The sequence below is a fragment of the Zingiber officinale genome, chromosome 9A (assembly GCF_018446385.1).
Source record: "Zingiber officinale cultivar Zhangliang chromosome 9A, Zo_v1.1, whole genome shotgun sequence".
Classification (NCBI taxonomy): Eukaryota; Viridiplantae; Streptophyta; class Magnoliopsida; order Zingiberales; family Zingiberaceae; genus Zingiber; species Zingiber officinale.
Window position 1 is genome coordinate 15,481,590 of NC_056002.1, and position 26,269 is coordinate 15,507,858.

The window sequence follows — 26,269 nt, forward strand, 5'->3', positions numbered from 1 at the left end:
GGAAATGAGATGAGGCCCATATAAGAAGAATAAAAGTTTTCTTAATTTTTTTTTCCAAAAAAAATCATATTAAATTCTTTAGAACATCAAAAGAAAGCATCCAAGCAAGTTAAAAAAAAAAAACTTGTCTATATAATTTTATATATTCACAATATAATTCGATTAGTTGTATTATTCACAAATAAAATAATCAAGCACAGCCGCGATTGATCATGTCCACGTACTGCTGCATCGATCGCTGGTGCTGAAGCCGCATCTCGTCGTTGAACTTCTTGATGAACTCCTCCACCCGCCGGTTGAGCTCCTCCTTCTCCAGCCACGAATCCCTCCGCAGCTCGGTCGCCGCCTGCAGAGATTTTATCTCCGACGACGCCTTCTCGGTCGTCGCCGCCTGCACGTTGTCGTCGTCGCGGGCGGTCCTCCGTGATCCGCCGCGGCCCTCCATGATCGCCAGCCAAATCGACTCCAGAGAGTCCGCCGGCGGCAGCCTCGGCTTCCGTCTCTTCCTCCGCGCCGCCTTATCTGTACACTAGATAATTACGATTGTGCCGCTGATCGGTGTTGGAAAAGAAAAATAATAAATAATGAATTACAAATGTTGGATTCGGATTTGCCGTTCCGCCGGTAGCCGAACGGGATCACAACCGGCAACTCCTCCGGCGATCCCATCGGCAACCTCTCCTCCTCCACCGGGTCCGCGTCCTTCCCCGCCCACGCGACCTCCTTCATCTCCTCCCCGCTCCACTCCACCGCCGCCCACCACGCATGCTCTGTCCCAAAATCCGATTCGAGGCTTAGGTCCGCCTCCACCGGAAGCTCCTCCGGCGATCCCGTCGGCAGCTCCGTCGGCCCACTCAACCTCTCCGCCTCCACCGAGTCCTCGTCCTTCCCCTCCCACGCGACCTCCTTCATCTCCTCCCCGCTCCACTCCACCGCCGCCCCCCGCGCGTGCTCTGTCCCAAAATCCGCCGCAGGATCCGACGGCAGCCGCATGAACAAGTCCAACGCCGCGATGGACAGGATGATGGCGTTGAGAAGGACGTAGATGTAGGGCGGCGTGAACCAGCCGGCCAGCCGTTCACCCACCTCGGTCGCCATCAGTCGTCGTCGTATGGAAGACAGTCCTCCATCTCCAAGTTGCACCGCTGCCGTCGCCACCACCACCGCTGAGGCGGCGAGCGCCACCTTGAGACGCAGCATATCCACTCTCTAATCAATATCTAGATTATTTAATTCTTAATTACGACTCCTCTTACTCTACTCTATTTAATTTATAGGTGGCAACACACGAGAATTGAAGAAGATTAAATAATGGATAGTAATCTCAGATTGATTTGAATCCATTAAGATTTACCATATCTGATATTATAATCACACGAATCACTAGCAAAATATAATATTTCCAAATTATTATTATTATGTTCTTTCTTTCTTCATCCTTCCTCCCTCTGTTTCTATCAGGAACTTGGCCATGCAGCGTAGGTGACGCCATGATCACCGTTGGCCACCTTTCGTCGCCGCCGTCGTTATCTGATGGATATTAATATTTATCTTTCGTTGCCGACTAACACTCTTTGTTTTTATACTTGCTTTCTACAATTAATTGAAGTAATTAATCGCAGCTAATAAAAATAAGTCAAAAATAAACTATACAACAGAATAATTATATTTTGTTGATTTATAATTTCTTTTTTTTTCTTTTTCGATATTAGGTCCCTGGTTCGCCTACTAAAATATTTGTCAGTAATTTATCGATTTATAATTCATTTAGTTTCATGTTGCATTATTTATAATTTTAGTAAATTATACGCTAAATTAGTTCCATCCAAAATAAGGAAATTAGATTTTAAGGTATGAATAGTAATTTAACTTATTTAAATTTATTATCCTTTTATTCTCATGCTACATTTTAAATTTTAGGAAATAAATTTAAAAACGACCCAAATTATTAGAATTATCAAAATAAATTTTTTATTAAAAAAAATCAAACTTACACTAATATATTTCTCATTCTCAAAATACGATAAAAGTATTTTATATTAAAAAACTAAAATACCATACATAATTAAGTATTTTATATTAAAAAATCTTTATCAATTTGATTAAAAAAAATAAACTTAATCAAAATCACATTAAAACTATTATAGCAACTATTTTTTAAAAAAAAATAATCATGTTGTTGAAATGATTCTGATCAAGTGATAAAAGAAATTTATAAAAAGCTTTATATATAATTTTTTTTAACTAAATAAAAATAATTATTTTAACACACCGCATATTAAAAAATAATGTTGGAATAAAAATAATTTCAGAATGAGAAACATGCTGAAATGCTATTTTATATTATTAAAAACGAGGGGTATGGTTCATAATATAATTGTGATTAGTCGTAATTTGGTTATGATTCCTTCTTAGGATCATCTTCTCATTTAGGTTATAATTAAGTTAGGGTGGACGGTTAGAGTCCGCTTGAAGGCCACTCCCGCTCGATGCCTTGCAGCCCGACCATCCGCCCATCGCGGGCAACTTCCGGACAGCTTTCAGCTATCAATGTCAATCCAAATTATAATCTGGATGGAAAGATAAATCTAAAATAAAATTATAATCAATTATAACTGAATCACTACCACAACCCAACTATAATAATATGGATTATCCTCTCTCTAGTCCAAAAATCCTCTCTCAAGATTTTATCGTGTGGCTTTCGAAATTTATAATTTCAAAAATATTCAAAACCACGTAGGCCTCCTCTTTTTCCGACACGGCATTCATCAACTAAACCACGAACGTTTGACGTGTGAAGACTAAACAAGAAGAAGAATAAAAGTCAATGCAGTAAACGCGTTGAATACGTTACAGATTTGCATGGCTCGGCGCTCTTAAATTCGTCGTCAACTATTTTTAGATTACATGCAGGAACCGACCGACCGACCCTGATTTAATTTTGCATTTCTTTATTTGTTCATTTGTAGTAGACACAACAAGACAAAATTAGCATTAAATTTCCTCTAATAATAGTTCAAAAGGAATAAAATAGCCATCCCTGCAAACCAAACGCACCATTATTCCTCTATAACTAATTAAGTCTCTCAATCTATAACTATTTAGATTACATGTGAAGAACAAAATTTTTATAGACCACACAATAATAACTTCTATTTACAGGATTTGAAGTAAACAGACATTGATCTTCATTTGTGATCTTTGTTACCCACTGATCTACAATTGTTTTCGATACAATCTATGAGGATCTGAAAGATTCATTGTCATGGATACTATTTTGACTGTTAGTTGTCGTCCTCCGGTTTGGATGGGAATCGCGAGAGCACTGCATCAAAAAAACAGAAAAAAAAATTGTTGGATGTTGTAAATAATAAGATTATGATGCGTAAAGAAAGAACTTTGTCAAACTAGAGGAAGCGATTCGTTAACTTGATACGCTCAATTGAATGGTCAAATGATCTAGTTGGAAGGACTTTAAGTCTCTAGCAGGAAGGATGCAAGATCTAACATACAGTTTATTTTTATGCAATGGTAAAATTATTGTCGTATGACCTCGATATCATGGATTCGACACCAAACTTGTAGGTAAACTAATATCAATAACATGTGACAAAAAACTTCCAGGTAAACCAATACGTCTATGAAAACAATTCATGAACTAACGCATATAAGATTGTTTCAGTGAGATACTGCATTGACAATTACTTTGAATATAAGAGAGAAGCAAAACAGGAAAGGGGCATCTCAAGTTTCAGCATCTCGTCTTTATCTTGTAAAATGTATCTCGTAAATCTCTCCGGAAATAATAAATACAAAATGTCTAAAATCCTTACAGAAATATCAAGCCAAGTGACTTTGATAACTATAAAAAAAAAACATGAAACATTTCATTCAAATTATAAGATATTTGGTACTCAAGCTTGCTGCAATCAAAGCGATAGAAGTGCAAAATATCAGTTTGGAGCAGGTCTCATGCATGTTACACGGAACCTTAAAACATATCCAACATGAAAAAAAAAATCTATTTCGAGGTTAGTGCTTTCACTTAGTGACCATGTTCTCAAAACCTTAGGAATGTGGGAAAGAATTCAGCCATTATAAACTAATAGACTTCTTACCATTTTAATCTTGTTTGAGAAACACATCAGTCAATGTCTTTAACATCTGCTTCTATGTCAACAACCACGGTAGAAGAGGTCTTACCTGCAGTTGTTAAAAATTCTAATGGTAATATCACAATTTTAGCAAATGTTCTATGAACAAAGGAACTCTACAAAACAGCTCACTAGCCAAAGCGGAATAAACATCAGAAAGTAATCCGACATAATAAACAGTCGGTACAAAACAAACTGCAGCTATGAAACATTAACTATATACCTTTCTCCTTTCGGGGTGAGAACCCATTGAAGGCTTGTCTATAACCTGTCGAACGGTCAGACGTGAATCCTGAAGGCTCTCTTATAAATATGTTACCCTGAACTGCAATCACAGATATCAGAGAAAAAGCTTGTCTTAGCTTCCTAAATCATGCACAAAGACACTTCAATGGACGACCAGTAGACAAAACTCACTTTATTCATCTAAAGAAACCATAAAATTAACAATCAATGGCTAATTCATATTTTCATCCAGGAAAAACTTTCAAAAGGATTCTGACTATACTCCCTACAAGTGCTTCCAATTATTAATTTTAAAAGCCATTATTTCTAAATCTTGCAATTCTACCCAATTATTCAGGTTATGAGGATATTTTTAAATCCTGCAATTGTCACCAATTATTAATGTTACAAGATAATTGACTGTAATTGTTTCTGTAATAACTGATGCAATTGGGTAGTATACAAATGTGGGTGACTGATGGATGGCTAGCATATGACCTAAACGGCCACACCATATTTGAAACTAGAAGTTCATGTATGGTACTTAAGTTACATAATCTATAAGTGACTCTCCTCGGTCATGAGCAACATATGAACCCAGCTGGCAGAAAAATCATAGCTGAGTAGAGCCGATAAAACACATGCCATAAGGTCAAAAAATAAACATCATATTAGTAGATAGGAAGAAAACTAACAAGAAAATATATGATTTGCAATTTAAAAGGCATTCTAAAGGGATGTCTTTTCTGCAAAAACTAGATTTGTTGAATAACTAGCTCAAGGCAGAAAAGAGAAAACAGAATCTCCGTCATGATAGAAAAATCAATCACACGAATAAGGCTTTAAAATCAAGATAGTAAAGTACCAGAGAATGGTTGACTACAAAATGGGCACAGTTGTGGGCCATCTTTAGTAGCCGACCTAGAAGAAAACACATTGTACTTTAGCCACTATGTCAGATTAATGACAAAGTAGAGAACCATGGGTCCATCGGCATGCTTACTTCAGAATCTGAAATTCATTTCCACAGTTGGGACACTGCATGTGGAAGTGGAAAGATGTAAATCAACTTCTGGACAGACTTCAAAAAATTGAACTATGGAGTGTTTAAAAAAAGTCAAAACTTAAAAGCTTAAACTCTACAAAGGGAAAAAGATAGAAGTCCTACATGTTGACACCTTAATAAATCACTAATAGTTTCAGTGTTCAAGCTATTCAAAACAACTTTACAAGTAATTGAATGCATACACATATTATGAATATATATGACAATATAGTGACCGAATGACATTTTTTTATTTATCTAATATATCGGCAAGGTAACAGAGTGGAGAGTTTTACAAAGACTTTTAGTTAACTGAATATACTCACATTGCTCTGAACTATGTTGCGTCCAGCGAACCAGAGGAAAGCGGCCAAACCTATGATAGGTAACAAAACTGCAAGAAGCTGTTGGCATGAACCAATTCAGTCATACATTCAGAAACTTGAAATCAGATATAAAAGATTCACCAGATAAAATGAAGAGACAAGTAAAATGTCATAGGTCTTCATTGAAATTAGTCTTCCTGTTAAGCTTTATAAAGCATGTTTTTAACCGGTCCAATATACAGATAAAAGGGGGGGGAGGGGAAATGATTGAATGTCCTGCTAAACATCTCTAGGTAGAAGGTAGGTTTACTAGAATATCAAATAACAAGCAACTTCATTTAGGTATCATATCCCAGCAGTTCATTTGATAAAAAGTCATGTCTCGCTATCAGTTATCCAAAATTTTCAATAAATCTGGGTCCAAGAAGACTCAAAGTCCCCCAGCTTTTACAAGCATGTAACAAGAAACACATCATCTCAGAACATAATAACAAACTTAGATTAAGGTACCACTTTTTAAATCCAGGAATCTCTGGATCACATTTTATTATCAATTATCCAAAAATCTGAGTCACTGGTTACAACACTGGTCAGAAATAAAGTTCATCTATTCTTACTCATTTTTCATCAAGGAAACTTCTTAATTTGACAATCACATTACCTATCAAACCATGTTCACCAAAAGAAACCCAAAAATGAGAACTAAAGATTTACCACACTGAATGTAGATAAGATGATAGTTGTTGTACTTAATTGGAGGTCAACTTTTTGCTGAGAATAAACGAGAGGAGTATCTAATGCTAGAGTAAATTGATTGCCAGTATCTTACTTATTTCCTATCTCCTAATACAAAATTTTCCTATCTCAATCTATAGTTGCTTGCATAGAGCTCAATGGAAGAATAAAATTCATGTAATCGACACTTAACTCACTCCATAGTCAAGATGAATAGTTCTTATTTCTGGATGATAAAATCAGTCATGAATATAGTAGATACAGAGTGCCAAATTGGATTAAATATCAATACAACTACATGATAGGGAAACTAATAGAACAAGAACCAGACGAAACCCTAGTCACCCAAAAAAGGAGAAGGTACTTACCCAGATGGAAACGATAGCATCCAAGATCCAACCAAGCCGCCCAGTCACGGTAAGGTATGTCAGCCCAATAGCCAAAACCAGATTGCCCAACACCCTTGTGGTGGAGCTCCTGTCCCATCCACCGCCACCGCCGCCGTCGTTGAAACCAAACCCCTGGTTAGCTCTAAAGAAGCGTCCTTTACTCACCAAGCTCCAATCTTTCAAGTACCCTCCGGAAAATGGAAACTCCTGCCGCTTATGCTTCACGAAGCGCGCATTCCTACGCAGATAAATACTCTTCTGCTTCCGCAGCGAGCAAACGACAGGGCGCTGGAGAAACCTTGGTGAAAACCGGCATCTTTGGAAGCGAAGACCGTGAGCGGAGCTCCTGGAAATTGGGGGAGAAAGGGGGGAACCTAGAAGAAAGGCCATGATTGACAGATCATTCGTAAGCAAGTGGGGAGGAAGAAGGATCAAAGGTAAATGGATAGGGTCGGACTAATCTTGTTCGGTCTCTGTCGACGAGGCTCGCCAGAGAACTGGATTACACCAAATCGGACGGTTGAAAAGCGACCTTCTTCAAAGATAAAGCTGAGGAGATAGAAACGGTTTTCAAATTCCAGCGAATAATTTTTGTTTATGAAGAAAATTATGGAAAAATCTTGAAAAATTAAACTCTTTTTGATCGCCATTAACTAGGCGACTAAATCATGAATCAATCCCAATTTTCTTTTTCTCAAATTAAAGAAGTTCGTGATTGATTCTTCAATTCCCACAGAAAACAGAGCACGAATCATTCAATCGTCTGCCACCGGGGCAAAGATGCAGCGACTGCAATCGGCGGCCACCAGCGACGAAGTCCGGTACTCGTCCTCGCCGCCCACCATCGGCATCGGCACCCCCACTTTCGCCGTGCTCCTGAAGTCCGGCCGGTACGTCCGCCCCAGCACCCCTTCGACCTCCGGCGATAGCCCGTAGAAACTAAACTGCACCTCGAGGTGCGCGAAGCAGTCGCCGGAGGGTATCCCGTACCCGTGCACCTTATCGTCCTCCGCGGTAACCGGAACAACGTTCACCATCACCTCCGCCACCTCGCCGACCGCCACCGCGACGCTGTTCCGGCTCCCGGTCCTCTCCACCGTTAGCGTTCCGTCGGGCGACCTCCACGTGGAGAGGTGGCCTACGGGGAGGTGGAAGGGCTCGCCGTCGAGGGCGAAGGCGAGGTGGTCAACGTCATCGGTCCAGTGAGCGGTTGGCGTGGCTGAGATGGTGAGTGCGTGACGGCCGTGCAGGAGGCCGAGGGCGCGGATCCAGGTGAAATCGCGGGGGCGGCCGGCGGGGCGGAGGCCGACGAAGCGAGCGTTGATGTGGAGGTGGATGTCGGAGACGAGCGCGAAGTTGTGATCTTTCTCGCCGTGGAAGAAGAAGATGGCGCCGTCACGGCCGACGAAACGAGGGTCGTAGCAACCGGAGCCAACGCCGTTGCAGTTCGGCTTGCGCCCTGAAAATTATTATTTAACTATTAGTTCGCTCTTTTTTTAAAAAAATAAATAGGGTAAAAATTGCCCTTCATTTCAAAATAACCTCAATTTTTTTTTAAAAAAAAAATAAATCAAGATGCCTACTCAATTGTTCTTATAATTTTCACGTGAATTTACAAAAAAGAAAAAAAAACAAAATCATTTAGAATTCCTACTACAAACCGACCTCGGCAAGTAGTTTCGCATTTGGGAGAGTTGCAGTCCAAGAAACAAGCTCTAGCTCTGGGATCCTCTGGCCTCACTTCCGGGCACTCCCTCGGACAAGAGATCAGCCGGAGGAAGCAAGGACTCGCTCTGTTTCTGCACGTTAATCGACTGATCTCTCCCGAAACCTCAGCAACTTCCGCGCCATAAACATTATTCAAAATTGAACATAGCAGCAGCAGCAATGACGACAACAACAACTCCTTGCATGACCCAGTTTTAATCATCATCATCACCATCATCATCATGATCTTCTTCTTCTCGCCCTCCTCCTCCTCACACTCGTGTGTTCGATACAAGATATATATACATATAAATATACATCACTTTGCTGGAGTCCCAAGTCTCTGTATCCATTCAAGTAAACGAGAATGATTTTAATACAAACTCACAAATCTAGTTTCAGACTACCAGTAACGTGGGCAGCTTTTTTTTTTTTTTTTTTTATAGTTTTGGGTGCTGAAAAGTCAATGTGAGGATGAGAACCTGATCGGTGGTATCAGTTTCAGTAACATGGAGAGAACTTTGTTTCTTTCACTATGACAATGTCAAAAGTCAACTATCAAATTAAAGATCATTGGGAAATAAATAAGTCAGGTTTTACAATTAGAAGCACTTGCAAATGGAAGTTCTGTGAAGGAACCTCTATAGAATTCTATATGAAGAGAATTCTTTTTTTAATTGTCGAATATTCAGATATAGCATGTAATCGCAATCGAGTTCAAATAGTTAGGACAAACACAACTTGCGAATGAAATTTGACTTTCCATGCCAATTTGCCAATCTAATCAAAAAAACAAGCACATGGATGCAATTAAATCTCTGTCATTGATGTTTCATAAGCTAAATAATCTCATCATATTGAAAATATATTACAAATTGAAACAAAGGAAAAGATGGAATGGGAAACAAATGATAAAGATCTCTCGAGCTTAATTTGAAAATTGTGCAGCAGCAAGCAAACACAAAAAAATGATACTAACTTTTCATCTTCCTCTAGGGTTTACAAGCTGAGAGAATACTGCACTTGTGGTAGCATCTTCAGGGATGTCAACGGTGCTGGCATTTACTCCCTCAGCCATGCTCAAGCTACTAGGATCAAGCGGTTCCATGTGTGGTAGGAGGATACCAGAAATGCTCCTTATGCTGTTATCATCGGGGTCGGCAAGTGAGGAAGTCTCCTCGAGCTGGAGAGCATACTCGAGGTTCCATAAGACATCGCCCATTGACGGCCTGTCGACTCCCTGATCTGCCAAGCATTTTTCAGCTGCGTCGCCGTATTTCTTGAGTGAAGCTGGATTGATTTTCCCTGCCAATGCTGGATCTAGAATCTTTTCGAGCATGCCTTTCTTCTGCCATGCCATTGCCCACTCCGCGATGTTCACTTGTTCCCTTGGCAGAACAGGGTTGAGTGCTGGCCTCGCGCAGAGAACTTCCATCAGCACGACCCCGAAGGAGTACACATCTGACTTCTCAGTGAGCTGCTGCCGCCGGAAGTATTCAGGATCGAGGTAACCAAAGCTCCCTTTCACTGCAGTGCTAACATGGGTCTGATCAATCGCAGGACCAGCCTTTGAGAGGCCGAAATCTGCCACCTTCGCGACAAAATTCTCATCCAAAAGGATGTTTGTTGTCTTCACGTCACGGTGGATGATGCTCTGAGCTGCACCAGTGTGAAGGTAATGCAACCCTCGTGCAGCACCAATGCAGATCTCAAGCCGTTGTCTCCACGAGAGGGACTGAAGGTTGGTGCCGTAAAGATGACTCCTTAAAGGCCCATTTGCCATGTATTCGTAGACCAGTATCATTTCGGAGCGCTCATCACAATAGCCAATGAGCGAGACAAGGTGGCGATGGCGGAGCTTGGACAGCATCTCAATCTCAGTCTGGAACTCAGCTATACCTTGCTCAGACCTAGGATTTCCTCGCTTGACAGCTACCCTAGTACCATCTTCCAACGTCCCCTTGTAGACTTTTCCGAACCCACCCACTCCAAGAAGCAAGCTCTCATCAAACCTGTTGGTGGCATCAAAGATCTCCTGGAACATGAAAACCCGGCCAAGGTTTGTAGAAGCCAAAGATATACAACTTGCTGTTCCGCTCTTATGAGAAGTTGTGGAGACTTTACTGATGGAGTGGGAATTCCCATAAAAGGGAAGTGGTAGCCATGGTTGATTATTGGAGCTAGCTTTTCTTCTTCGAATGACGAAACAGAAGTAGCACAAAATTGCAGCAGAGATGCCAATCAACGAGCCCAACACGACTCCAATTACCAAACCCAACTTATTCTTCGATGACAATGAATCAGGTAGAAGATCTTTAACGGCACTGGTTCCATCCAAGCTTTTAGCATCGTTGCTAATCTTCATGAACTCCAAACCATTAAGAATAGCATTACTGAAATCAGCCATTGTATCCGGACCCACACTGACGGTCATAGTGTTCGAACCATTTGAGTTTGCAACAAAATCCTTGTAGTATGGCACAGACAAGTCACTTTTCAGTGACGATAAATCAAGGCTGGCAATGGCAATGTCGGAATTGACATACACATTGAACACTAGTGTGTTCAGAGCCTTGCTAACAATATCACAGAAATGGAGACGGATCAAGTATTGGAAGCTCGGATCGACTGAGAAGACCCAGGTGATGTTGAAATTCAAATCTGTGACATTCGGATCCCCCATTGCTTCTGCGGTGGCATAAACCCACCTCGGAGCTGTCTCAATTGTGACTCCATCAGGGTAATTTATACTGTCAAGTTCGGCAGACACCTTCACTGCCGAGCTGTTCACATGGAGGTATTTGGCATCATTTTCCCAAGTCCTCCCAAGGGAGTCATTCAATGGAGTGAGAAGAGGGCCGCCCATGTTCAACCGATACATGGTTTCAAGGCCAAGAGCAGAGATGCCACTGAAAGGAGCATTAGGCACTGCAAGGGCCTGGTCATAGATCAGGCCATCAGGAGCAGAGATGACTTCGATCCCGTTCACAAACGAGATGGAGCCGTTGGCGGGGATGAAAGTGAGGGCCAACGAATCAGAGGTCACATTCACCAAGTACTCCTTGAACATGTAGGTGCTGTTGGAGTTCTTGAAGGTGAAGTTGTTCATGAGGACAAACTCATCTGTCACCACTGTCAAAGGAGCAGAGACCAAGTCATGGCCGGAATTCGGAATCGGATAGAAGTAAAGGCGGATCCAGTGGCGGCCCTCCTGCCGGATATCGAAATTGTAGTGCGCCGGCTGGGTGAAGAAGCGAAGAGATTGGTAAATCGGGGAAGGGAGAGCAGAATTGGAGGAGGAGGAGGAGAAGACGCCATCGGCGGAGGTTCCTAAGGAAAAGGCTGATTCTTGAGAATCGGGAAGGAAAACTTGGCCTTGGAATGACACATTCTGAGAAGCTCCACAAGCAAGGAGATAGTTATCAATCGGAGCAAACGCCGCAAAGGAAGCATCAAGAATAAAAAAGGCAGGGATCGCAAGGAGCAAACAGATCAACCTCATACTTGTAAGAACCCTAATTTCCCTGCTCCTAGAACAAAATGCGATTGCGCATGCTACCAAACCCCGCCAGAAAAGTAAATCAACCGTAGCTCACTCCACAGATCTCTACTCTACTCCTGAAAACTAACATCAAGCAAGCAAAACGAGCGCCTAGTGAGTAAAAACTGACGTCAAGCTTCCAAAAAAACTTTATATTCGTAGATCGCTCCGGGGAAGACGGAGAACTGACCTGGAGCTCAATGCGGAAAAATCTTCTCCTCCCTCTCCCTCCAAGGTCGTAACTTCTAGCTGCGTAGTGATCCGGGAACTGTTCCGGAGGGAAAATGCGGCGAAGAACGGCGGTCTGAGGAGGATCGAGGGAGGGTTTTCTCTTGCTGTCTGCTGCCCTTTTTGTTTGCGGTATCAGATCAGTGGGGAGGCCTTTTGATCTACCCAAAAACAGCGCCTTTCCAGGCTGGGGAAGTAATCGGATGAGGCTGTCGCCACCTACTCGGAGGACCCACTTCGATCATCGATCATCTCTCGCTCGCTCGCTCGCTGTTCTCCACTTGATTTTGAGGCGAATAAAAAAGCAATTTTGCAGCAGGCTAAGCGACAGAGAGAGCACGGCGTAAGGCATTCAAAGGAAGCAGATGAAGCAATGAGCAACTTGGACAATGATAGCAATGATATTACGAGGTTAGTTAGTTTATAGTGGACTGTATATCCGTAAAAATAATAATAATAGCAATAATAGTAGCTAGTAAGTAAACATCATCAAATCTTTACACTACTACTTGCTACCCTTAGCATTTCTTCTCCATTCGTCATCAAGGGAATCTCGCTCATTTTCAACGGCGCATTGACGATTTGCATAACGATCAAACTTAAAATAGACACGAGGACACATGAAACAGTGTCTGTAGTAAGGAGATACATCTTAACGCTGTGTTTGGATTGTGTGAGCGAAGATTTATTAAGGGAGAGAAAGAGAAGGAAAGGGAGAAAAAAATAAAATATTTATATTCTATTTATTTGAAAAGGAAGGAACATTTATTAACATAACATATGTTATTATGTTTATAAAGAAAATGAGGATAATAAAATTAAATATATAAAATTATAAATTATTTTTATTTTTATTAAAGACTTCCATGTTCAAGTATTTAATATATCTAGTATATATTTATTAGTTAAGATTTACGTATTTAAGTAAATGTATCTTATTTATTAAAATTCACGTCGACATCAGTATCAATGTCAGCGTCGAAATCGACATCGACATTAAAATCGGCATTGAAATTGACATCGGTGTCTACGTTGAAGTTGACATCAACAAAATGCGAACGTCGAGCGGTGCAAATTAGACGGGCCGAATATTTTTAATCATGATATAAAGAATACCTAAAATAATAATTTTCTTAAATCATATGTAAAAAATTCTTTCATTTTATAAGTAAAAGGTTAAAATTTAGGTGGTCCGAGTATCTTTCATTTTACCTTTCCGTATTTTTATTTTCCATAGCTCACTTTCATCCCGACGAGATTTCTTTTTTTTTTTTCCTTTCTTTTCATCCCTTTTTACCCGCTTCTCAAACAGTGCGTAAGTGTTCTCAAACCAAACTTGGGCTCATTTAGCTCATTCGGATAGTTCGTTTACCTTTGGCTTGAGTACCCAACCAAAAGAAATGCAAAAGAAATCCATACATTCAGGCGACCATCACCCCACCACCATGGCACCATATATATTATTGGGCAAAATCTTGGGCAATGTGAATGAAATCCCAGCTGTTGTGGTCTGTCTCAGTATAGCATGTGGTCGGTTGCCTCTCTGCTATGTTTTCTTTGCTTTTTCCCACCACGAGAGGCTAAATTTATGGGGGGATTGCTTCATAATTAAGTTGTAAGCTATCGCCATCTTGCTTTATGTCTATGTTATCTTCTTTCTCTATCTTTCCTGAGAAAAGGAGAAAGTGAAAAAAGAAACAGAGCTATTTGTATATTTACACGGTTAAAATCAAGTAACAAATTTTAGGAGAAAAAACTTTTATTTTTAAGTATAAATTATAACTGTTATAATATGATCAGAATTAAAATATTTATTATAAATTATAATTGTTATGTCAATAATAATAATAATAATAATAATAATAATATATTTTAAAAAATAAAATGAGATGGAATTGAAGATTACTTTTAGATATACGAAAACAGAATGCACTTTTATTATTCCAATAACGAAAGGGCAACTTTTTGAAAAGATTTTTTCTTTTTTCCAAAAATGAATTAATTCGACGGGGACCAACCACCGTCGTATTGATTTGACGTTTTACATGATTTAACGAATTACAAGTTGAATTCCGTTGTGCATGATTTGATGTGTGCATGTGAGGATCTGGCCCCTCTGCCTCTTGGCTTTTTCTTCTTCGGTTCTTCTCCTCTCACGCCACAGCTTTTATTCAACCACACATATAAAAATAATAAATTAAATTAGATCAATTTTAAAATTTAAAATTATGATAAATTTAAAGAAGGATTACTGGAATTTGGATGGGCGACTTGAAAATTTTGCCTCGGTTTCTTCTAAACTATAATGTACTTGTTTAGATGGGAAACCTACTTTTCAGGCAAATGTTGTGACAGCCTGCGTTGTGACAAGGACTGGGATTTAATTTTATTGAAATTAGAGAGTTAAAGTCAACATCTAGAATGTAAATGAGAAAGACAGCTTCCAGCCATACCTTAATTTTTTTAATGTATTTATCTCTCTTCGTATCCTTAAAAATAGTGATTAACAACATAAGATGTTATCATCATAAGATTTGGATCCCTACTAGTCACTATTCTAAGGATTAATAGTCGTCCGTGATTTACCTCCTCTGTATTAATCCTAAAAAAGATTGACGAAGGTGCTGGGACAAGCGTATTCATTTTTTACCATCGTGATCTTAGGGACTGAATAAAATATTTTCTTATAATTTATTTGTATCTTATTATAAAGCCAATAATATTGAAGCATTTAAAATGAATTATATTATTTTTTACTCTAATAGATCCATCCAGTAGAGTGATAGCATGATAGAGTTTAAAGTCGTATAGAAATAATTAGTGTTGAATGACTTCACGAGTACTCGAGTAGTATCTATCTCTATAAATGGTTTCCTTTTCCATCTCGATCTCCTTAATTAGGGATGACAATTTCATCCGAACCCAATGGAGGATCCGACATCCGACCCGAATGGAGGAGGGTATGGAGGGACTATCAATAACCGATACCCGACCCGAATACTCGATTAAATAATATATATACATATATAAAAGAAAATTTTCTTTTGCTAAAATCAACTTACTATTTTTTTTGTTGATATTAGTAGGCCTATATAGATGTTTAATCTATTTTTTTAATTTTATATATATATATATATATATATATATATATATATATAGGATGTTAATTTTAATATGTTTTTGTTGAATGATAATAGCTCGATAGAAAGAAGAAAAATTACACGTATAGAATATATCCGGTCCTTTAATGGGTATGGGTATACCCATTGGATATCCTATATCCGATAGATATGAATACGGAGGATATAGAATCCGACCTGAATCCGACTCATTGTCATCCCTATCCTTAACTACTTCGATATTCTCACATTACATCGAATATAAGAATATTTTCTATTTAAAACACAAACAAGAAGATTAAACTTCTCAACAATATGCGAGAATATTATTAAAGAAAAATATCAAAAGAATAATTCATTCTTTGAGAAACTATTATGATATACTTTTCCTTAATGAATAAAATGTCAAGCTAAAAAAGGGGTGACAATGCAATTGGGGGATAAGGGATAGAGTTCATAAAGATGACTCGAAATACATCCTCGGATATGGGAACTACAAGAACACCTCAAAATACAATGAATGAACAAAGAAGATAAGAATGCAAGCTATCGCTTGATCATTGCTGTAATCTCAGTTCATCTAACAATTAACGCATGTTGACCGGGGTTTCATATGCTTGACGACATTGCAGCTCTCATAGCACCGTGTGTCGCCTCGCGCTTCATTTCTACAGCTTTTCCGCTCCCCCGGAAGTATGCATACACTTCCTGCAGGAAATGTGCGAAAACACCATTTGGATTAGTCACACTGCAGCAGGAATCATGCCTCGTTTGCCATGCTTGGGCGGAAACAGGTACAGAAGAAAACTTCTATACTTGGAAAGAAAGAAGTGGAAGGAGAAAGGAATACAATTCCACCTAATTCTTCTAAATTGGAAAGAGATTAAGTTTAGGCATCTATTGAATATCCAAGTAAGCAAGATAACATTTTCAATTCCTTCTCTACTTCATTTCCCTCCTAATTTCTCCTCTCCAAGTAAACACAGAAAACAAAAAGTATATTCCAGATACTGGGCAAAAACATGATGTTTGTATTTTGTAGAGAGAAAGGCTTGCTGAATCAATGTAACTTTGAAATTTATAATATTAAATTGGAGAGTAAATTGACGAAAATGGAAATTTCATGGGTATGAAAGTGACCTGTATAACCCAGACACTGAGCAGTGATTCAACAGTGAACAATCCAAAGCCGATAAAATAGAAGATCTACAAGAAAAATAATCTACAGTGAGGAAAGCAAATTGGCAAAGGGAAAAGAGAGACATTTGCTGGAAATTTGATAATGATATGTACAACAAGGTTAATACGAATTCTGACTAAATCTTCTGGTTCAAATTAACAGTTAAATGCATGCATTTAATGCTAATCTGGAACTTACCCCAGCAACAGCATGTACACTAGCAATATCTATAGCTGGAAGAATGCCACTGTTATAGGAAAACTGAAGTTAGCGAATCATTGAAACTAAACTTGAAAACAAATATTTGGAGGCTTTAGCTGTGGTGACAAAACAAGAACAAAAAAAGATGCAGTAGTATCCTTCAGATGTTCTGATTTTGTAATAGGAATTTAGGTTAAGGTGCAAAACCACATTAGATTTTATAGTAAGGTGAGTATTCTAAAAGAAATTTGTCAATAAGGAACTGTTAGATTTGATGTAATCTCGGATTAATCAGAAATATGGTTCACAATTTCAAACCACATTAAGAATCTTTCAATATATAATAAACATAGAATCTTACGCCAATGATTTCCCATGGAAAATAATTGGAGGAGCCACAGCTGAATATATAACAAAGCCAAGGTGAAGCTGTACACACTAAGAATCAGTGAGGCCTCTGATGTTTCTTTATCAAAAAAATCACCAAGAAATCTGAAACCCATGACATACCAAGTAAAACAGGAAAAACCATCCGTAGTTCAAAGCACTATCAGTCCTGCAAAATCAGAATGCAAGATCATATGACTACATAAAGTTAATGTTTACAAAATCCTAGTTGCAATTCATGGCTTCAAAATGATGTACAGGCTCTAATACCTCATGGCGCGATAAAGAGGCCGATACCACAGGACATATGCACCTGGAACCCCAGAGATGAAGTAAATGATGGAAAGGAGCCAGATCTTGACACCTGAAAAACAAAGAGCGATCTTTATTGAGATATAACAAATGCTCACTAAAATCTTTAATATAGTAAAAACAGTGATTCACATGATGAGTATCAGAGCTGAAGGCGAAATGACTGATGTTCTATGTTAAGACAAAATACACTAAATACTATATTAAATATGAAACACGAAAAGACAATCGATGACAAACTCTAACTCTTATCTGGATACCTTCTCCCACTATCCATGCTGCTGTTACTGCTATGATATTCCAAAAAAGACATCCAGCTAAACCTGCAGTTAGAAATTGATCAAGATATGAATCAAGGATTAAGAGAAGAAGGTCGAAGACCTAAACATAAATGTCAGAGATGCTTTTCCCCACACTCCATTGAACTATAACACAGATGCATTACTAGTTAGCGAATTTTACAACTTTCTTTATAGAATCATCAGAACAAAGAATCAAGAAATGTACATTCAACCACAGGAAAAGTCAATTTTCATACTATTGCTCTGTCATCACCTCTATGTCGTTCAAATATGCATTCATAAGTCATCCATAACAAGGTGATATTACACTGACACATGCATGCAAATCAGTGACCATATATTTGATTCTCATAATTGCTGCAAATGCATTATATGGCTGAGCCAGTTAACCTTGAAATACAACATGCACTCAGTCAAAGGAAATTACGTGATATGTAAATATTAACTATAACAATCCTCAGAAAACCTGTAATTGTAATATGTCATTCATGAAAATGAAGGAACAATAAGTGACAGCAAAAACAGCACACCTAATAATGATGCAAATGCAAAATATTGCATTCTTTGCAAGTGGGCTGGTATTTCATTTGCAACATCATGGTGAATGATAGGGAAAAAAGATGGCCAATTTTTCTCCTCAATGATAATACCCGCTGCAAAGCACAAAAATTAGAATCAGTGTATGAGCAATATATAAACATTTACCAGATAGAAAAGACATATTACCCCGGGCTGCGGCATCTTCCCTCCTTTTGAGTTCCTAGATGCAGGGGCATATCATGGTTAAAGTGTGATATATAATCAGGTGAAAATAAGGGAGTATTAAATAGCAAAGGTCATATACAGTCTATAGAGACAACAACAACAACAGAAGACTGGGTTGGTAGCAACTTATAGACACATTATTTGTACATTCATTTTTTGCTATAATGTAAGAAACACTAAATTTATCAAGTTATGTGCATGCACAGTTTAATGATTCAAGACAGTGAAATACATCAACTCTAGATAACTTAGCCATGAAATACAATAAACGTCTCAGACATCTTCTTTCAAAGAAGCAACAAACACCTGTGCTAGATTCAACAAGAGCAAGCAGATCATTTTTGTAGAATGACTACTAGAGCCCTTCTGACCAAAGCCGAACCTAGGGTGGTCAAGGTGGGGCCGTCGCACAGGGCCCCACCTCCGGTGGGGCTCTATTTTTTTTTAGTATTTTTTTTTAAAAAAAAATTAGTAAAGGCTAAATCTCCTTGTCCCCCAAACTTTTTTCAACTGTCCGTTTATTATTTCATTAAACCGTATTTTTTTGTTTGTGTCGGGAAGAGGGACGGCGACACTTTCTTCTTCACCGAACAATGAACTCATCAACGGCGCTTTCACATGACTTCTTCACCGAACAAGAAAGTTGAGGTAATCTTCTTATCCAGACTTCTTCTCCGACCGCACGTGAGTGGGCCATTTGGCTAGATTTATCTAGGTTTGTCACGTAGTCAGTTTGCAATTGAAGTCTTTTTTGTTATTATTTTGTGGTAGGAATTGGGGAGTCTGATTATGTGGTGGTTCCATTTGCTGTCTTTGCTGCAGGAACAAATATCTAAACGAACGAAGAGGTTGCCTATAGTGTTTTAACAAGGATAGTTTACCTTCTTCAACAATCAATGAAAGTGCGAAAATTATTTTTTGGAGTGTTTATAGCATCAATTTTATTATTATTTTTATGAATGCAAAGGGTCCATTTTTTTTTTGCACCAGACCCTTCAAAGTCTAGGGCCGGCCCCCTACTTCTAGCAAATGCCAATTTGGCAGTTGGAACTTCAGTTAACATAAATACCTAATGATAGGTCGAGTTCCATTGTAAAAGGGCTGCATGTGAAGGCATGCTTGGCCTGTTGTCTCTTCATACATTAATTGAGATTAGTGTACAGAAATCAGCTTATTTTCTTCTCCCTTGTTATACTTGGTTAGCTTCTTCTCTTTAAAGTGAAAAATATATATTTCTAATGAGCATATTCTCACAAAATAGATGCTTCCATCTTTTGTTGGAACAACTTATTCAGTATGCCTTCGTTGAGATAAGAGGCACTGCAAGAGTCAAACAAGAAGTGAAAAAAAGTCCATCAAAGGCAATACTCGAATTTGGTCGGTCGGTGTGGTCAGAACTTTTGAAACCAACACCATTCTACACAAGAGCTCTCCTCTGGCTCACCACAATGTTTACTTTCCAAGACGGTTGATGAGCCATTTGATGAGCCAAAACACCTCGTCGTAGACCTACTAACTGTATATATCAACCCATGTACAAATAGGAATTCCCATATCTTACTATAAAATTTAATAGATGAGGTGTGCTTTGAACAGTTTTCCTTTCTTTTCTCCTAAAAAAAAAGTAAACTAACAAAACATCAGTCACAAAGTTTTACCATCATACACCAAGTCCCTTGCCATGAAAACAACTAAACTACTTATTCACACAACATTATGAGAGGCTAATAGTTTCAACAGTGCATCTAAGATTTGACTTTGAGTAGTTAATTCAAGGGTATACCTTTTCCCTCTTATTTAATTCTGCTTCCCTAGCTTGAAGCTCCTTCTCCCTTCTCTTCAGATCCTACATGAAGGAACATAATTGAACATGGAGAATACTTCACAAATTCACTTAATGGACATGATAAAAATACAACAGATCAGTATATTCTAGCAAGTATCCAAATGATTCAATATATGCAACCTTAAGAAGCATTGGAGCACTGCTTTCCCCCCTACCAAGAATATTTGAGAGTTGGATCACAGTCAGGTGTTTATAACGATTTCAGCATGCAACCAGCTAGTCTTGCTAAGTACAAAAAAAGGATGAAGGTGACTAAAAGCATTCAGTTATAATTTACTAATATAGTAATTTTGATCAGATTTTAGTTTGGCATGTGCCAAAAAAAAATATCATGTAAAGAAAAAGCAGTGAGATTCATGCTGAATTCCAATAAACACAGTATAGAATTGTCTACTTGGCGAAGTATGTGAAATTCCATTTAAGCTCTGCTATAGGTATGAAAAGAAAGGTCATTTGAACCTAAACGATAAGCACTGGAGTTCCACTTTCTATAGGAGAGACAAAATGCATAGTATCAATCAAATTTTAGTTCCTTCTAATTTTCCATTTTAGAAGGGCAGTCCCTCTAAGACATAAGGCTGTATTGGCTAATGGATAGTACACAGACTCAGCAGTCAACAGTTTATAGGAGATATTTATGCAATAACATTGTTTTTTTTCTCCTCTTGATATATAATCACTCTTGCTTAACCATCACCCCTTGATATGCAGCAAAGCTATAAATTTGGAGCTATTTCAGTTGAGGGATTCAAGACTTCTCAGCAAGTTGCCTGCTTTCTTCTTCTTGTTACTACTCTTCACTAGCAGCACAGTTAGATTGCTTCACCTATCCCAATAGATCAAATTCTCAGGGAATTTTAACTTAAATGCATGCAGCATTGTTCAGGTGTACAACATATGTGACTGGTTTAATCATCAGACCTGATTAAATAAAAAATAGAATTTTCAACTCCATTCAAAATTATTAAGAGTACACTAATATACCTTCTCTGTGTCAAGAGGAATATCAATTGTTGCACGAAAATCAGCAACCCCTGAAGCAAGAGGTGAAAGTCTAGAATTTGATGAAGGAAGAGCACCTCCGTTGTTCTGGAATATTTTTATATCAGTAAAACTTAACCATTAGAATGGACCCAAGTATATCTTTATTGAAGGAAACATGAAGAGCCTAGATGTATCATCTTCCAGTTCAAATAGATCAAATATTAAGCAAAAAACTTACTGTCATGTAAAATGGCCCTCCTCCATAACTTGACCCAGCTGCTCTTCCACGGACACCAGAATCCTGCAACAGAAGGTTTTACATAGATTGAATATATTTGAAAAAACAGTAATAAGGCTCCAATTATATCCGTGAATCCTTTAGACTTAGTACACAACCTTATTTTTAGTGCGCATATTTTGGAAGTTTTAACTCCCTTAGACTTAGTACACAAAGAAGAGACTCTAATAGAGTAACAAGGGTCACACTCTAGCCTTTGGATATTTCACTAATAATACACATGCAGTATTTTCTAAAATCAGTACTAAAGAAGTAAGTTTCAGAGGTTGAAGATTCCTTATGTGCACTGAGAATAAAGTTAGAATTAATATCGAAACTGTGCCTTGAACCTACAACTACTACACAACACCCAATTGCAACTAATGCCTTAAAACTGTGGCTTGAACCTACAACTACTACACAACACCCAATTGCAACTGATGCCTTAAAATACAATGCTTCGACTGGAATATGTTTCTTTTACAATCAAAGACAATTTTCCTTATTCAGAATCATCAATGATCCTCCGAAATCGATGAAGGCGGTGAGCTAGACATGTGGCTCTGCTGCTAACTTGATGAAGACTCCGTGTTGTCCTACAACACAAAGAGCGTTAGTGTCGGACCAGGAAGGGGTCCCCGGAGTTAGCCCTCCGATGCTCAAGTCAGTGCTCGGTTTTGGAGAAGAAAGTAGCAACTGTAGCAAATAGCGCGTGTAAATAAGAAGCATCGTATACCTCCGCTCGTAAATGGAGACTCCCTTTTTATAGTGTTACTGCTGCATTATGCACGCATCTCAAAACATTAGCACGCTTTCCAAAGCTTTTCTAAGAAAGGGTAGGGCATAAACTGACACCTTTCCTTAAACAGGCCTATAGATCATTGTGGCTTGACAGGCTAGAAGCATCTAAAGGACGATTTGCCGGTAGGATATTCTTTCCTTTCCGGCACAAACTTCCAAAAGAGTACGATGTGACAGATATCTAGGTTCTGCTATAGGCCGACCAAGGACACTAGGCCGAGAGCTTGCCAACTCGGCCTTCCAGAATGCAACTACCGACTTGTTCTTCACTTGACCCTTCATATTGTCAGAAAGGCGCACTGTGTCTGATTGGCCCTATGCCCAATTGAACCGTAGGTCCGATTGGTCCTGTGCCCGATCGGACCTTAGGTCTGATCGACTAGGATAGTAGGCCGGATGAATCAGTACTTAACTCCAAATTCCATCTTCGAGTTGCGAAGGACGACCGTTCGGATGGTCCAGTCGGCCTTTCACGTCCGACTAGCGTTGTGAGGCCCGCTCGGTCAACCTTGCCTGGTCAGCAGTCTCCAGGTCCATCCGACTCTGCGGCATTGACCATTTGACTTTAACCTTCATGTTAGCCGACCCTCGCTGTTTTGACCCGCTTTTCAGGGGCCCCTCTTTATCACCGTATCAATCAAAATGAAAGTCAGTTGCTAAGCCACTATTCTTCAAAGAATTGACTAAGGTTCATAGGAAACAATGTAATGTGAGTCAGTAACCGAGTTGCAAATGCTTAGGCAAGAAACTCAATGATGAGGATGTTCATTAGGTATCTCTCAGTTATTCAAATATGAGATAGCAAACGGAAGAGCGTCCCTCAAAAGAAGCAATCTTAATTGCTCCAGGTTGGAAGCGTTACCATGGGCTATATTAAATGGACACATGTGATGGCAGACAGAGAAAAAAAAAACTCTCAGACACTGTCCTCCTCGCACTGGTAACCTTCCTGATGGGCCCCTATCAGGATGTCCGTGTATGATCTAATAAATGAGTGTTTAAAATGAACACTTAACGTCAATTACAGGATGCTTTGAGATCTTACTCATAAAATCGACATGTCTGTTCTGAAAATTTCAATCAAGCCGTCAACAGCACATATCAGAAAAAGCAACACGAGAGATAAAGGGAGGGGAAAAACAAGACTTTGATAATCTATAATGAAGAATGCGAAAGCAACCCTAGAAATCCAGACCTCCGGAGTCCCGTAGTTCTTCCGCAATATTCAGCCTTGCGTGTAGATGTTGGCAAAGAAACGCAATGTTAATCAGGCATTTACGAATCCAACGGAAGTAAATGTGTGTGTTGTGCGCGCGAGCGCGCGTGTGAGAGAGAGAGCATAGTGGATTTAAGGAAGAACGAGAGGTTGGTTGAATTCAACACACCGCAAAAGGATTGACGTCCTCCTCCTCGTCGAAGGGATTTCTCTCGTATCGCCCCGCCATGAATGAGATCGAGGTCTCAGTAATCGCCTTCCTCCTCCTTCCTCGGACGACGAATCACTCGAAGCAACGAAAACGGACGCGAAACGAACTTCTAAATCTTTTCTCACAAAACCCCTCCGACTTCTGGAATTGGCGTAAAACTACCGTCCGTTATGATGGTAAATTATTATAAATTGATCATACTTTTTTATTTTGTTTCAACCGATTTCGTTTATATTCAAACACTTTGTTTTTATTTTCAACAAATATAGTTTTACCAAGCTGTTTGATGAAACAATGTCGAAAGTTAAATCAATTATTTTAAATATGATTTGCTCAAAACAATTCAAAAAATTATATATATATATATATATATATATATATATATATATATATATATATATATATATATATATATATATATATCCTGCCGACTGTGCGCGCGCAGATGTCTCTGATTTTAGTGTTATTTTTTTTATTTTTTATTATTTTTGAATTAAAAAATAATAATAAAAATATTTTTTTAAATTTTTTTTTTAGGGTTCAGGCTTTGGGTTATAGTATTAAAGTTATTTTTTTTTTATTTTACCTCTAGGGTTCAGACTTTGGGTTATAATATCAAAGCTATTTAGGGTTCAGGCTTTGGGTTTTTTTTTTTAGATTTTACCTCTAGGGTTCAGACTTTGGGTTATAGACAAGGGCGGAGCTAGGATATTAGTTTAGTGTAGGCAATTGTAGTTACCGTTGACGGACATGTTGTGGAGAGTGCCTCGTCTAGTTCCGACAGCAGCCCAACAGTAGTGAAGCAACTAAAGCTCTCCGCTTTACAAGTCATGTTGTCGTGTATCTTGCTAAATTTTTTTTGCATCATCTGCCTAATTTTTTTTTGACGTCATCTGCCTAATTTTTTTTTATACTTGTATGGAAAACACAACAAGAAAAGAAATGTATCAACGTATATCTTGCTTTCGGCATACTGCATATGCTTGTTATGCTGTTTAGTTAGGAAAAAGTAAATACTAGATGAGAGAATCATAAAATTAAGGGTGGTTTCGATGCCTAGGTCCAACAACAAAAAAATGTAAAAAATTAATGTTTTTGTTCAATAATGTAATTGAAGTGCAATGAAATTTTATAAAGAATTTGGGATTGCAAAAAATGTTATTAACATGCATCAAATATTATTGTAACAAGACAAAATGAACAAGCTCTTTTTTTTTTTTTGTGTCATCTCCATCATCTATTTTTTTCCCTAGGTTATGTTAATAATAATTTTAAGTGAGTCCTGGCTCAGTGTGGGCAGCTGCCCACACTGGGCCTATGCTGGCTCCGCCCATGAGTTATAGTATCAAAGCTATTTAGGGTTCAGGCTTTGGATTATAATATCAAATCTATTTTTTTAGATTTTACGTCTAGGGTTCAGGATTTGGGTTATAGTATCAAAACTATTTTTTTTAAAGATTTTACCTCTAGGGTTTAGATTTTCCAATTGGGTTATAATGTTTAGTAAAAAGAAAAATTAAAAATGGAATAAATTTAAGTATTTATGGAGTATTGTAATGTGTTTAGGAGATATATTTATGTATTAGGGATTTATATAAATAAATATTGATTTTTTAATTAGAATTTTAAAAAAATAATTGAAAAAAAAAGTCGGATATGCTGCGCGCGCGCGCAACTGCGCACTGTGCGGCGCGCAGCATATCACGACTCTCTCTCTCTCTCTCTCTCTCTCTCTATATATATATATATATATATATATATATATATATATGTCCTAATCTAACAAGCCGAAAGTTTCTAAAATACAATTTACTTGTTGTACTTGTTTTGTTGTCAGTGATGCAAACTTCCAAAAGAATATGGAGAGATATGAAAATGGACCATATAATTGGCCAACCGGACGCTGCTTGGCGGGGCCGCTTGCATTTGGTCGTGTCGCCTGGCACTAGTGACTTATCATCTGCTCGGCCATCCTATTGTCGGGGAAGTAACTTTTGTCTGATCGACTATAGCGTCCGATAGGTCGGAATTGGAAGTTGCTGCTTGTTTCTTTAACTCCCGTTTTGATAGCTCTTAGATTAAGGCCGTTCGATGTTATTGCTCGGCCGACCTGGGAGCTCTGATCGACCCACACGTTCATCCGCCTAAGGTCTTTGACCATTTGACTTTGACCTCCACATCAACAAGTCTTCCCTGTTTTGACTCACCTCTAGTGGGGCTCCTCTTCATCACGTGTATATCTATATATAATTTACACAATTTTATATTAAAAATTATTACTACAGACGAAGTCAACTCCATCACTTGTGACACTA

General features: G+C 38.6%; 5 protein-coding genes across 7 annotated transcripts; all 5 read right to left on the bottom strand.

The window, feature by feature from the left end:
• Positions 1–145: 145 nt before the first annotated feature.
• LOC122018975 lies at positions 146–650 on the bottom strand. The gene has a single exon (XM_042576476.1). It carries the CDS (start codon positions 443–445, stop codon positions 191–193), a length of 255 nt encoding a protein of 84 aa, XP_042432410.1. The 5' UTR covers positions 446–650; the 3' UTR covers positions 146–190.
• A 2,430-nt stretch (positions 651–3,080) lies between these two features.
• On the bottom strand, positions 3,081–7,295 carry LOC122021756. Its single transcript, XM_042579908.1, has 7 exons — positions 6,857–7,295; positions 5,754–5,831; positions 5,386–5,420; positions 5,248–5,303; positions 4,381–4,482; positions 4,122–4,206; positions 3,081–3,328 (listed from the first exon to the last, which is right to left on the bottom strand). Exons 1-6 carry the CDS (start codon positions 7,265–7,267, stop codon positions 4,148–4,150), a joined length of 741 nt encoding a protein of 246 aa, XP_042435842.1. The 5' UTR covers positions 7,268–7,295; the 3' UTR covers positions 3,081–3,328; positions 4,122–4,147.
• Positions 7,296–7,632: 337 nt separating this feature from the next.
• Positions 7,633–8,819, bottom strand: LOC122019055. Its single transcript, XM_042576563.1, has 2 exons — positions 8,543–8,819; positions 7,633–8,336 (listed from the first exon to the last, which is right to left on the bottom strand). The coding sequence occupies exons 1-2, from the start codon at positions 8,817–8,819 to the stop codon at positions 7,633–7,635; spliced, it is 981 nt and encodes a 326-aa protein (XP_042432497.1).
• Positions 8,820–9,387: 568 nt separating this feature from the next.
• Positions 9,388–12,639, bottom strand: LOC122020543 (receptor-like protein kinase THESEUS 1). Of its 2 annotated transcripts, none has more exons than XM_042578513.1 (2): positions 12,316–12,639; positions 9,388–12,202 (listed from the first exon to the last, which is right to left on the bottom strand). In XM_042578513.1, the coding sequence occupies exon 2, from the start codon at positions 12,084–12,086 to the stop codon at positions 9,567–9,569; it is 2,520 nt and encodes an 839-aa protein (XP_042434447.1). In that variant the 5' UTR covers positions 12,087–12,202; positions 12,316–12,639; the 3' UTR covers positions 9,388–9,566. The 2 variants fall into 2 exon arrangements, with proteins under 2 accessions (XP_042434447.1, XP_042434446.1); XM_042578512.1 differs by having other exon boundaries at positions 9,388–12,209.
• A 3,194-nt stretch (positions 12,640–15,833) lies between these two features.
• Positions 15,834–24,068, bottom strand: LOC122018486 (secretory carrier-associated membrane protein 1-like). 2 transcript variants are annotated; one of them, XM_042575813.1, is made up of 13 exons: positions 23,913–24,068; positions 21,688–21,750; positions 21,450–21,554; positions 20,403–20,465; positions 18,581–18,614; positions 18,385–18,507; positions 17,813–17,875; positions 17,511–17,604; positions 17,364–17,409; positions 17,215–17,282; positions 16,851–16,899; positions 16,613–16,678; positions 15,834–16,180 (listed from the first exon to the last, which is right to left on the bottom strand). In XM_042575813.1, exons 1-13 carry the CDS (start codon positions 23,970–23,972, stop codon positions 16,082–16,084), a joined length of 933 nt encoding a protein of 310 aa, XP_042431747.1. In that variant the 5' UTR covers positions 23,973–24,068; the 3' UTR covers positions 15,834–16,081. The 2 variants fall into 2 exon arrangements, with proteins under 2 accessions (XP_042431747.1, XP_042431748.1); XM_042575814.1 differs by lacking the exons at positions 21,450–21,554; positions 21,688–21,750; positions 23,913–24,068 and adding an exon at positions 20,586–20,691.
• Between the last annotated feature and the right edge of the window lie 2,201 nt (positions 24,069–26,269).